The 13,272-nt window shown below is 37.2% G+C and overlaps 1 protein-coding gene across 1 annotated transcript; it reads left to right on the forward strand.

Moving 5' to 3' along the window:
* The first annotated feature begins 1,122 nt into the window (after positions 1 to 1,122).
* LOC108381091 (piggyBac transposable element-derived protein 3-like) lies at positions 1,123 to 5,485 on the forward strand. Its single transcript, XM_017637504.1, has 3 exons — positions 1,123 to 1,853; positions 1,924 to 3,292; positions 3,394 to 5,485. Exons 2-3 carry the CDS (start codon positions 1,934 to 1,936, stop codon positions 3,967 to 3,969), a joined length of 1,935 nt encoding a protein of 644 aa, XP_017492993.1. The 5' UTR covers positions 1,123 to 1,853; positions 1,924 to 1,933; the 3' UTR covers positions 3,970 to 5,485.
* Positions 5,486 to 13,272: the final 7,787 nt, after the last annotated feature.

A 13,272-nucleotide genomic window follows, 5' to 3' on the forward strand; every position in this document is an offset into this window, starting at 1 on the left:
CGGGTTCCACTTATGCGACCAAGTGTATGCTGGGACACTTAAGACATGTATTTCTGCACACAAATCAAATATTAGGTTAAGGGACAACTCAACGGACAATTAGACGGCCTTGTCAACTGTAGGGATACGGGACACTATCCCGATTTTGATGTTGCCATTCTTCAAAAAGAAAAGAATTATAATAAACGCTTTATTTGGAAATATGCACTTAACGAACACTCTTAATGACAAGAGGATCAATAATAAAACGGACACAGACAATTATGCACATTTATATTGCAATTTGATTTTAAATTCACAACAACAATCCTCAACATAGGTGTTCCGTCCCCCCTCTTCGACAATCAATAGCCGTTTCGTTTACCCAACAGTCCTCCGAAGAACAACAACACAAAGCTGTGATTTCATATGTACATAATTACGTCTTAGGGCCGTTTGCACCATGTCTAGTTAATTCTAACTCCCAGTTAAACATCTTTATCGACGTTATCGACACCCATCATATAACATGTGATCGATAAAGCAGTTAACGTGCTTAACTGAAGGATGTACCTCCAGTTAGCGTTAACTAGACATGGTGCAAACGGCCCTTACTGTCCAATATTGCTTGTATTGTTGTTTGCATGTTTTTGTTTATAATTGCGGTATGGTTAAACTGTTAACTTTTTATGCTTATGTTCACTTGCCTAAAATTCAATGTTCAGGGTATTGTTGTTGATATATAATTGTAGTTTACAATTTCGGTTTTCTCGATAGTTTATTTTGTTATGCTTAAGTTCTTCTTACTTAAATTATATTACTGCACTCGTAATCAGTCGACCGGGCACAACTAACAGCCAGTTTCACCAGATTCATTTAAGTGAAAATTTATTTTGATTTTCGAATTTTTGGTTTCACCAATCCATTTTAATTTGTTTTTAATTTTGATTTAAGTGATCTATGCTCTTCATTTAAATAAAACTTAAATCAGAATAACCACTTTCAGAGGTGTTACACGTTTAATCAGCTTATCATTGTGTATCTGCTGCTTACTTGTATACCAGCCCTGCTGCTGCTTACAACACAGCGTGCCAAAGCTTTCAAAACTCTCAGTACAAATGAAAGCTTTCGCTGGCCTAGTCTGTTTTACAACTACTTCTTACTCACTTCAATAAATAGCTTATTGAAACTGAAGATAATTGAAATGCGAATTAAATAAAAAATTAAATTAATGTTAATTCCCACTTAAATGAGTTTGGTGAAACTGGCTGTAAGAATGTAAGATTTGTTTAACTTATATTTTACAATAATTTTACAGGTTGATAATAAGTCAAAATGTTTACGTGTACTTACAGTCCTAAAGATGACTTTAGTTTGAGGTCGAAATATCGACATTAAAAGTTAATGAACTAAAACCTGTGTTTTATGTATTTTCTTGGCCTCGAGCTTATCAAATAAAAATTACATCAATAACTTTAAATGTGAAGAGCCCAAAACTTTGTGGGTCCTGAACAGACACTTAACCCATTAATGCCTGCCCATAGACCCGCTGGTACGATTTTGATGAAATTTTTAAATATGTGCCTGGGAGGCCATAGAAGTTGATAGAAAAAAAAAAAAATTTTACATGCGAACACACCTTAGATATGACATGGGTATTTAAATACCCGACAGGCATTAACATTAACTTTGAAATAACTCCAAAAAAAACACCATTGGCTATTGTTTTGACGTTTTGTGCATTATTGACATTTGCCAAATGTTTTTTTATGCACCATCATCCCACATGTAAAAAAAATACTTATAGTGATATAAAAAGGTAAAATAAACAAGAAAAAAGTGATAAGAAATAAATTGGCTGATTATAAACAATTGTAAGTACACATGATCTTTTTTCGTTATATTTTATGTAAAATTATAAATATATGTCTCAATATATTATAGAATATTCAGAATGATTCGTCGGCAGAAAGTTCTCACTGCTATCGAGCTGCAAGCTATTTTAGATAGTTGGTCTGATGGAGATAGTGATGGAGAGGATAACTTTGTCCAACACGCAGACGCCGTTGATATTATCATAACGCCACCCGATGTCGTCGATATTCTGAGTGACAATGAGGAATTGGACGACAATATTCAATTGTTGCGCGATGACCCGGAGCTGCCTCATGAGATTGCAGGGCAATTTGAAATTCAATGCGTTTACGATGACAGCAACGAGCACTTGCCATCGGGTTGTGATGGTGATACCGTAAATGAACCCGATTTTGAACAAGAAGAAGAAGATGATACACCGGTGGCCTCGACATCTAGTGGTCGTGGTCGCAAATCAACGCTTAAATCAAGTAAGCCACCTAAGCGACCCAGAATCGAAGAGGGCATGAAACCAAAATGGTCTCGGTCGCAAAATTATCAATTCACTAAGATTCCATTCGATGATTCGGCCACTTCACACAAAGCGTTGTATGAGAAAATTGGTGACATGAATCCAGTGCAGCTTTGGGAAATGTTCATCGATGAGGAGGTGTTGAACCTGTTGGTTACTTCAACCAACCAATATGCTGCGACCAAAAATTGTCCTTCGTTCATAACATCAATTAGCGAAATGAAAACGTTTTTGGGCGTGTTGTATATAACCGGTTACCATACATTGCCGCAAATACATAGTTATTGGTCAAATCGGGAATCATTAGGATGCGCGCTAATAAAAGAATGTATTTCAAGAGACAGATTCAAACGAATCAAACAGTTCTTTCACGTGTGTGACAACTCAGCATTGGATATGAAAAACAAATTTGCAAAAGTCGCACCATTGAATGACTTATTGAACAAAAAATTTCTTCAATTTGGTGTTTTCTCTCACAACCTTTCCATTGATGAACAAATGATTGCCTACTACGGCCGACATTCGTGCAAAATGTTCATCAAGGGAAAACCAATTCGTTTCGGGTACAAGTATTGGTGTTTGGCTTCGTCAGAAGGCTACTTGTATCAACTACTTCCATACGCTGGTGCATCAGAACAGGAGGACCCAGGTTTCGGACTGGGAGAACGTGTTGTGCTATCACTTCTTTCACATCTGGAGGCCCGCGCCAAGCACACGGTTACGTTTGACAACTTTTTTACAAGTCACAAACTTATGACTCGTTTGTCGAACGATGGATTCTTCGCTTTGGGAACTGTTCGTGATAATCGGACCAATCATGCCCCATTAATGAACATCAAGGAAATGAAAAAGAAGCCTCGCGGGACGTCTGACTTTCGTTTCGACACGAACAATTCTATTTTGGCGGTGCGTTGGAATGATAATGCGGTAAGTTATATGTGCAAAGAAACGTTTCAATTTGACTATCGGTTCATTTTGATCTTTACGTCCATCGTTGATGTGTTCTTCATTCATTCTTATCTTTTCAGGTCGTGACCTTATTATCGAATTTCCTAAGCCATACACCAATGGTCCGCGCGAAACGGTATGATCGAAAGCAACGGAAAATGGTTACTATTGAGCAGCCGTATTTGGTCAACGAATACAATCATCTTATGGGAGGTGTGGACCTTTTTGACAATGCAATGAATAATTATCGAATTCGGATTCGGGGAAAAAAGTGGTATTGGCCATTAATAACAAATGCGTTTGACGCGGCTATGGTAAATGCATGGAAGTTACATTGCTTCTGTCGCAAGTATGACAAGAAGCCACCGATGTCTCAATATGAATTTCGAGTGGAGGTGTGTGAATCGATTATGATCAAGTCCAGTTATCATCATCCGGGTAGAACGTCGGCTTCCGGGGCACAACTGGCAATGCGTTACGACCGTATGGATCATTTCATCGGAAAACTTAATACTCGTCATCGTTGTCCGCAATGCGGTGGCAAAACTGAATATGGTTGCTTGAAGTGCCAAGTGAACTTGCATCCCGCTCCTTGCTTTCTGGATTACCACAACGGCGTTGAACCAGATAAGAAAAAGATTGCCAAGGCTAAGTAATCTATTTCTTATAAATATAATAATTTCTCAGTAAAATAAAAAAAAATTCTATTTAATTATGCGTTTTATTCACTGCAAATTAAATGTTTCCATATAGGAAAAAAAAGACTTTTTGTGTACCCACATTGGACTGTCGGGTATTTAAATACCCATTTTCATTTAACCAGGTGTAACGGCCAGGTGTGTTGAGATATCTCTATAGCGTTTTTCATTACATGAAGGACACCTGAAGCTATCTGGTAAGGTGAGCTTTTTTCGTTTTTCCCATTTCCCTATATTTGGGAGCGCTTTTCCTAAGCATTTTCCGATAAAAAAAACCTCGATTTTTGGCTTAAAAAAAAAAGTTTTTAACGAAAACAATATACTGACATAATTTTATTTTTTAAGGCCCATTCTTCCTCTTCAATCAAAAAAAAATATAACTTCGATATCTCTTTCCTAGCCCGAGCTAGAATTTATTTAGTGACACCACTTTCTTGGGTATTTAAACCCATTAGGCAGGAATGGGTTAATAAATACGGATAACTACCCCGCTTCAAGTAAATACGTAAATATTTTCTTACAAACTAATGAAAATTTATACAAAAAGAAAAAAGATACCTCGCGATGTTTGCTTCTTATGTCTTTTTGATGAACAAAACGGATAGTGTGTGTAGAAGGGAGTGCTTCAGTGACGTTCAATAATGTCATTGCAATTAATGTCAATTAACATAAATTCAGTTTTATAAGGGAATAAATATCAATGACATTAGCATAAAATCCAAAACTGAAAGTACATAACATGTACCGTCACCGTCGACGGCAGTTGTCAAAAAAGCTGATTCGGTGTATTTGTATGAAGTAAGTTACATGAACAAGCTGACGGTGACGGTGCCGCACAAATTAGCTCAACTCTCAATTTTCCTTATGTAATTGCGTCAAATGACAACTATTCAGTGTGTTGTTTACATGTTTGTACGTAAATTTTTCCAGTTTGTAAAAATTTTAATATTTATGGAACACGCAATGTAAAAAATAATGGAGGAAAGCCTAATAGAAGTGAAAAAGTAAAATGCAACTTTTGCAAAGAGTATCAGCGAGCTAATGATTTTTCGGGCGCAATATCAAACGAATTGTGTGTAACTTGACGCATAAGCATCCTTGACGGTGGCGGTGACGCTGTCGCAATGGATGGTATGTACTTTCATTTTGAGTCAATGTCAATTGACATTAAGTCACTTCGGAATTTATTCACCCCATAAAAGTGAAGTTATTACCTTGTTTATACCGACACATAAAGCGCTTTGACTCAAAACGCTGTGATTCAAAACGGGTGCATAAACTAAATTTCAAAATGCGTTGAAATTGGAAAGTGTATTGACTTCAATTGGTTTTCAAATCGGTTTTTTGTTTCTCACATCAGTTAGAAAACAAGTATAAACGCATCACTCATCTGACGTGAAGTGAAAATAGGCTGGTTTTCTTTATACAGCCCGTTTTAAATTCGAATTATTCTTTTAATAAATTGCAATTATTGTTTGTTTCCATTTCGGTCAACCCCGCAAATTATTTATTAAAAAAATGTCGTTTAAAAATAGCAGATTTTGTTTACTTTTGAATACGATTTTATCGAGTGCGCTATAAAGACAGAGGTATAAATGCTGTAAAGAAATATACATATGTTGAGTCCAATCTGTTTTTTGTTAATGCGGTTCTTGTTTAGGTATAAACAAGGTATATGTTAGAAAAACAAATTTTATTATTAAGACTTAAATTCACAAAATGAAAGTGTCATCAAAAATATTACTAACCTTCCAAACCTACAGAAAAACAAAGAAGTTAATACGCCTTTTAATAGCTCACATAAGCATTACCAGCAAATACTCCAATCAACAAATACTTCATTTATAAATACCGAATTCCATTCGATATAATGCAATTTATTACAAGATAAATTGTCATGTCCTGGGATTCTTTGCACCGTCGTGTTATGCACTTTTAAAGCTGTATACTCTGTATATATGAATGTTGAAAGTGGATTTTACCAATATTGTTTTGAAAGACCAATAACGTACATGGGTTTTACATCGCTTTCGAAAAGGTAATGTTGTCTGTGGAGGATGAGAAATAGTGTCCATGGACGTTATTTCCGCTGACCTTATTACAAGTCACCGTAAAGCCTGCATGTTTATTAACATCCATGACATTAATTAACTTTTCAAATGTGTATTAACATCAGGATCTTAAAAAATATGTCCTCTTTTGATCTTCTCTATAGTGAACTAATGTCAGTGATATTATTCCCACAATTCTTCCACGTTAGGTTAGGTAACGGACCGGCAGAGAGGCACACTTAGGCCAATTTGACATATTCTGATCGTGTAACCTTAACGTATCGTTGAAGGTCGCGGACGTCCATAGCCCCATTAGACAGTGCCCTGTAATTATACCGACAACTGTGCTAATAATGGGGCGGCCGATTTGTATAAGAGTTTTGGATCGTTTCTCATTTATAAATGTACAGATCTGTTTTTTAACAGAACATGTTGGTTCTTTCGGCCAACGTTTGTTTGCCAACTCAATGAACTCAATGGACGCCTGCATCGAGCCCAGAGTTTGCTGAGCATAGTTCAATTCCCCCGCTCGCAAGGTAGTCTACCGCGCAGTTTCCCGGTATTCCACTGTGGTAACCATACCACGTTAATGGTGACTTTCGCGGCGAGCTCGTTCAAGGTACTTATGCATTCGGTAGCCACTTTTCAGGAAGTGTTACTACACTGCTTGGCTGTATAAATAAATAGTGATGGATGGGAGACAATTTGTGCCGTTATTAAGCCATAGGGCGGCCTCCCTTATGACTGTTCATTCGGTCTGAAAAACGATGCAGTGGTTAGGGAGCCGCCTATTTAGGGTTAGCGAGACTCATTTAAAGTAGATGCCGCCTCCAACTTTATTGTCGAGCTTTGACCCGTCCGTAAAGATAGCGGTAGATCATGGATCAAAGTTCGAGCGGTTCACTAAGTCTCTTCTGTCTGGAATTCTGGTAGAAAACGTATTTTCGAAGCAGAAATGTCGACTAATGTAATCCAGCTTATGTAGGGTTGCTGGAATGATGCCCAAAATATTTGAGTGCCCGATCCCATAAAAAAGGATAGGTCGAACAACCGCCGTGTACATCCAGTGTATTATGTGTAGTTTCAGACCCCATCGTTTCCCTACCACTGCCTTACAGGCGTAAAGGGCGGTAATGGCTTTCCTTGATCGTACCGTAAGGTTCGGCTTCCAGTCCAACTTCCTGTCGAGAATTAAACCGAGATATTTAGCCTCGTTGGAGAGTGTAAGTCCCACCCCGTTTAGGTAGGGGGGCTGAAACGACGGTACCTTATATTTCCTCGTGAATAGTACCATTTCGGTCTTGGTGGGATTGACTTTAAGTCCACACTCCCCCGACCAGCTGTACACGAGACCGAGCAAAAAGTTCGCTTAGCGTTTGGAGATGCTTTCCCGTTGCTGTGAGTGCAATGCTGTCGGCATACGTGGGCGTCACTACGTAGGAGCAGGGGGGGGCTTACCTTATATGTCGGTATACAATCTTCGATTATTACCGCAGCGACCACAAAAATGTAGTTGCCAATATAGCAACTTAGTTGCCAGCTTGCAGTTGCCATCTGTAAAACCATTTCAATCAGTAGCCACCCAACTGAAGTTCGGTTGCCATAAGCCTAAGTCGGCTCAGCTCGATGTTCTGGTCACATACATAAGTACACATTTTCATGAGTCTATCTTTTCATATTCTGACACTTACAAATATCGGGCCAAAGTTATAATACCATGGATAGTCAATAGGTACGTTCGTTTAAAATCTCCAGTAAAAAAAATGTCCAGCAGCAAAATTCCGGCGAAATATCATCTATTCTCTCACAAGAGATTAATATACAAAATAGTACGCGAACAGAAAATTTGCAGAAACTTGCAAGTTAGACGAACAGCTGATATAAATGTTGTTTACATTAACAGGTCTATTCTGCACGTTACCGAAGATTTTATGACCGGATAATAAAATGTTAACACTTCTTGTCACCGCGATTCCAGGTACGTTGGTAATGCAGTGAAAATATTCAGCAACTCAGCTATGAAGATTTGTGGAAATTCCTGTATTGCATATTTCATGGGGCAATATTTTGTTACCAGCTTATGAGATGGTAACCAAATTTACCGGTTACAAGAGAGCACAGAATGCGAAAAAGGTTTAATTAATTTACGGACACTTTAATTACCGGTTATAAAATTTATGTTACCAGCGCAAATAGACCTGTAAAGTATAAAATTTAAGACATTAGAAAACAAATCCTGAATTCTTATCCTGACACAGTTCACAGACTAAACGAATAACGCATTTTACTATTCCAACTTCCAAACTATCAAATTCAATTTAGGGATTTGCGTAAATTCCAACCAGCTCTTCTTCATCAGCTGTTTTCTTGTTGGCAAACTGCTGTGGGCTAAAATATGTATTTATATGTATAATATGTATGTATGTAAAATATGTATGTATATGTGCAATATGTATGAAATATGTATTTTAAAAAGTTAAAAGAGCAAAAATATTCTAAACAAGGAGAAAGTTAAAAGGGCCGCCCTTTGCTAAGCAAAGAGCCACCGTTGGTATATAGATTTTTAATTAGATAATTGTTTAATAAATTTTACTATAGTAGGAGCTTACAAAATTCGAAAAATCTCTTCCCGTATATACAATGTAAATAATGATACTGAATATGTCGCATGTGTTCCTTTTGTTGACATGCATAAATTTGATACATGATTTCATTTGAATTTATTCGGCAATGTCTTCATATATCACTTTCAAACATGTATACGCGACATGATATAAACTGGCACTTGCATGATGTGTTACATGTCGCGATGTATCTATATATAATTGCACAGTCATACGACTTAGTTAGGCCGATCTGTAGCAGCCACAGAATTGACTATATATCAAACTAAAGTGCAAGCTGTAGTTGCAGTTGACCGCGTTGTCAAAAAAGTAAAAAGCGGCAGAAAAGTCGATAGTGAGTAATATAATCTATCGAAAAATATTAACCATATTTCCGTGGAATTGATTTTCGGAAAAGTTATTAGGTATTATTCATAGTTTTGAAATATATTTCACGAAAGCAAAAAATAAAAATAGCTTTCTTTTTTAAACACCTGGGATATCACTGACCATTAAAAAGGACCCTGAATGACTGCAAACCTCGAAGCACTGCACATTTTTTTATGTGATTTTTAAAATGAACGTTCCAAAATTAGCCGATATACATATTTAAAATTTTTTAGAACGAGTGGTCGAATTTTTGTACTGAAAGGGTTAACCTTAAAAGTATAATCTATGTCTGCGAGGCGTATACGGAATGGGTATTTTTTTAATTTTAACACAAAATCTACTTTTTATTTTGTTGTTTTAAATAAATGTGGTTATAGTTTTTATTAAAAAAACTATGTTTTATTATTAGTCAAACGCACAACTTCAATATTCTTTAAAAAATAAGGCAGGACTAAGTATATTTTAGCTCACAGATTATCTTTTAAGTACATAAGCCTCTACGGCGTATGTTAAGTCTTTACGTTACTCCCAAATAGATTAGGCTTCTAGGGTTAAGAAATCTTTAGTTTGAAAGTGTGCTTTCCACCATAAACGGCGCCAATTTTCAATGATTATTATGTTTCAGATTAAGACTAATACCAGATATTGTGAAAGGTTGGACTATACCTTAAAGATGACGGTTTTCTCATGGCTTCGTGCAGTGAGGTCTTTTAAGAACTAAAAAATTATCCTGGGTTATTAGGTGTTTAGCAAAGCAAGATTAATTGTTATCTTCCACGAAGTTCTTTAAATAAATTTTGGGCTCAGTACTCACCCGTATTACGATGTTACACTAGTTTTAATAAATTGTTAGTTTAATTTCCTTTAAAAATTTACCTTTAGGTTTATGCATTTTAAGAATACATCGAAAATTTGTTTTAGAGAATCAATGTGAAATGATTGCAGAAACGATTAACCGGTTTTCTGAGCAACCGAGACATCTGCTTTTTAAATAATTTTTGTAAAACAAATTGACAAGTACATATCGTCCCCCGCATGCCAGAAACATGAATGTGTAAAGATGAAAATTTTAGGATTTCTCTTATATGTGTCGGCCCCCCCTAAATTCGATCCTGGCGACGCCCATGTCGGCATTCGCTACGACGTGACAGCTGGTACTCTGCAGTCGCATCAGAATTTACCAACCAAGGTTCCAGAGCAGGGGGAAGAGAACTCCTCCTTGAGAGGTACCTCTCGTTACATGCCTGGTTATGGACGCGCTCCCCGACTCTGATGAGATAGTTTTTTTCTGAAGGAGAAGTCTTATTACCTCCACCAGAAACCGCTCCAGTCCCACTTGGGAAAGTAACCCCACAACGGCCTCCGGAAGAATATTATTAAAGGGGCCCTCTATGTCAAGAAAGATACCTAAGGTGAATTCCTTAAAGGCGAATCCTTTTTCAATGTTGGACTTAATTTCGTGTAGCGTAGTGTCCACGGATTTACCCTTAGAATACGCATGTTAACAGTCCGACACGTCCTCAGAAAGGTGCTGTCTGATATGGGCGTCCAGCAATTTTAAGAATAAAGGACGTTAGGCTTATTGGCCTGAAGTCATTATTGGGATTGACGTGAGAGACCCTTTCACCTTTTGGTATGGAGATTACCATAGCCTTGGTTCATTCTCCTGGAATGTGGCGAAGGTTGAGGTAAGCCTTGAAGATGTCAGCAAGCAGTTGGCGTAAAAGGTCGACCGCCAGCTGAATTTCTGCAGGGAATATGCCATCCGGTCCCGGAAATTTATAAGGTTTAAAGGACTTAATCGCCCACTTCACCTTTTCTTCTGGCACTATGCTCTCTACTGAATTCTGTGCAAGATAAGTCTTCTGATTTGCATCTGCCTTTGGTTCTGCAGTACACCCCGGGAAATGGGTGTCCATGAGAACATCTAGCATTTCGGTGCAAGAGGAGGTCGTTTCACCATCAGGCTTTTGGATATAGTTTGGGGCAATTGGAGTTTTAGATAGGACCTTCCGTAGTCGGTTTCCCCTCGAGGTTTCTTCAATGTTGCCGCATAAAGTTTTCCAAGATTCCCAATTCTTCTAACAATAACTCCCTTTTGGCTTGTGTGCTAATGTCATTGACAAGATTTCTTTTACTAAAATGAATTTATGTCAATCGACATTGAATACAATGACATTATTGCAGATCGCCGAATGCTCTTGCTAGAGTATGCCACAGCAGGTGATATTGGCCCGTAGTCATAGTCTTTAAATCAGCCTTTGAATTGCTGAACGAAAAGTAGCAAATGCAAATCTGTTTTGCTTTCTAAAGCAAGGAGATTCTGTATTAGTAATTCATTAACTGCGACTACGGACAGTAAATCAGCAAAGAAAACAGCTGAACAAAAAAAATTTATGAGAAGTTATTCGCTTTCACGTACAGTTCGGTTAGTATTTGTTACGTTGTTACCAAACGGCTTTAAAAGATTTACTCAAGCAGTTAACGGCTACAGCTACGTGTATCCTTATTTTCTCTACCGCTAATTTTACTAGCTTGTTTTTTCTGGAAGTCCCGTTATATTATCAAAATCAAAAACAGGCACACTCGAAAACGCAAAATACAAAGCATCAGTACCTTTTATTTCTAAGCCTCAGTAGATTGCAATGGCAAATGTACGCAACCACGGTTAGATGCTAGTTTTAGCTAGGTTGCTCAAGTTAGACTTTTTCTTCTAGTGCAGTTTGGAAATAAAAGAGACGAATTCTTTGTATTTTGACGTTTTGGAATGCACCCAACTTGTCTAGATTGTTTCGGAAACAGTTCAAACTTGAAAAAATTGCTCAACTTACCTCTTGCTGCATAACCTAAACTGACGACGTAAACAAATACAGATTAAATTGTAAGTGAAAGCGAACGATTTCTCATCCATTTTCGCTTCAGCTGTTTGCTTTTACTGACTTCTTTTTCATAGTCGCAGTTAAGCAACTTCAAAATCATGGAAAATATTCAAGCAATTTCAAATCCTTAAACATGGCGAGAGGCGCTATTATGTTTAAAGATGCAGTAACATTTTGAGGATTGTCTAGTATTTTTGAGTATTATTGAGATTGTAGGTACTAGAGATTGGCAAAAGTCGTACTTTTCTACGTGACACGTCGTATCACGCCTTTTCACGCGTGAGCGTGTGCGGCTTTCAGTGAAAAATCACGTAATATCCGTGATCGTGCGTGCCTGAAATTTTCACGTGAGTGAGTGTGCGTGAGTTAGATTTTCGTCAATCACGTCATTTTCACATATGTATGTATGTACTTATTTGTATTTTAATCTAAAATAAATTCGTGAACTTACTGTATAACTTTCACTACAGTGGCAACATTTATTCTTTTTCCTTTGAAATTAGAGGCATTCTGTAATATTAATTTGCACATCTGTAGTTTTTCGGTTTGCCTACAGTTAGGCGCAAACTTTAAAGAAATTGCATGTCAATGTCACTCTAGTATGTGTTGTAACAATTGCTTTGAATTCATTTTCCTAACACCTAACAGAGTAAATCCTGATCTCTTTTTGTGCTGGCAACAAAATCGAATCAGGGCGCCGATGAACAGCTGAAAAGTGCTACTATTTTCACATCTATTCTACTCTTACTTAGGTAGACTGCACTTGAAGAAAAGAGCGCTCGCCCTCAGCACGATTCCCAAATTGTGGATGATGACATTCCTTCTAGCTCGAAAAGGGCAAAAACCCGTGCAACTTTTGACGAATTCAAAGATGCGACAAATGAATCTGCAGAAACAGTTTTTGAAGAAATTAATACGGAAATACGGATGTATTTGAAAAAATCGGAAAACAAAAGTTGTGACGATGTTTTCAAATTTTGGGAGAAAGCTAAATATGTGTTCCTTCTTAGAAGTCTTTCAAGGCAATTTTAAACATAGCAGCTAGCTCAGCAACTAGTGAAAGAGTTTTTTCTGTGTCAGGCAGAATTCTGCACGAAAGACGTACACGACTGCTTGGTGAAAACCTCGACAAAATATTAGTTTTAAACAAAAATATGAGCTAATCTCATTTAATTATTACATACGTTGAATAAATATTGATACCAATTCTTTTTTATACTTGTAATAGATACATGAGTATGTATATCTGAAATTTGTTAAAATAATAATAGTGCCTTCAGCCCTTGCTAGGTGTTTGGCCAAGCTTTTGTGTGATAAAAGGCTATTTATATGAAATAC

The sequence above is a fragment of the Rhagoletis zephyria genome, unplaced genomic scaffold (assembly GCF_001687245.7).
Source record: "Rhagoletis zephyria isolate East Lansing unplaced genomic scaffold, Rhagoletis_zephyria_1.1 Rzeph_scaffold_00132, whole genome shotgun sequence".
NCBI lineage: Eukaryota > Metazoa > Arthropoda > Insecta > Diptera > Tephritidae > Rhagoletis > Rhagoletis zephyria.

Coding starts and splice junctions, on each gene's coding strand:
- LOC108381091 (XM_017637504.1), top strand. CDS start 1,934: ATGATTCGTCGGCAGAAAGTTCTCACTGCTATCGAGCTGCAAGCTATT. Junction 3,293..3,393: donor TGCGTTGGAATGATAATGCG/GTAAGTTATATG, acceptor TTATCTTTTCAG/GTCGTGACCTTATTATCGAA.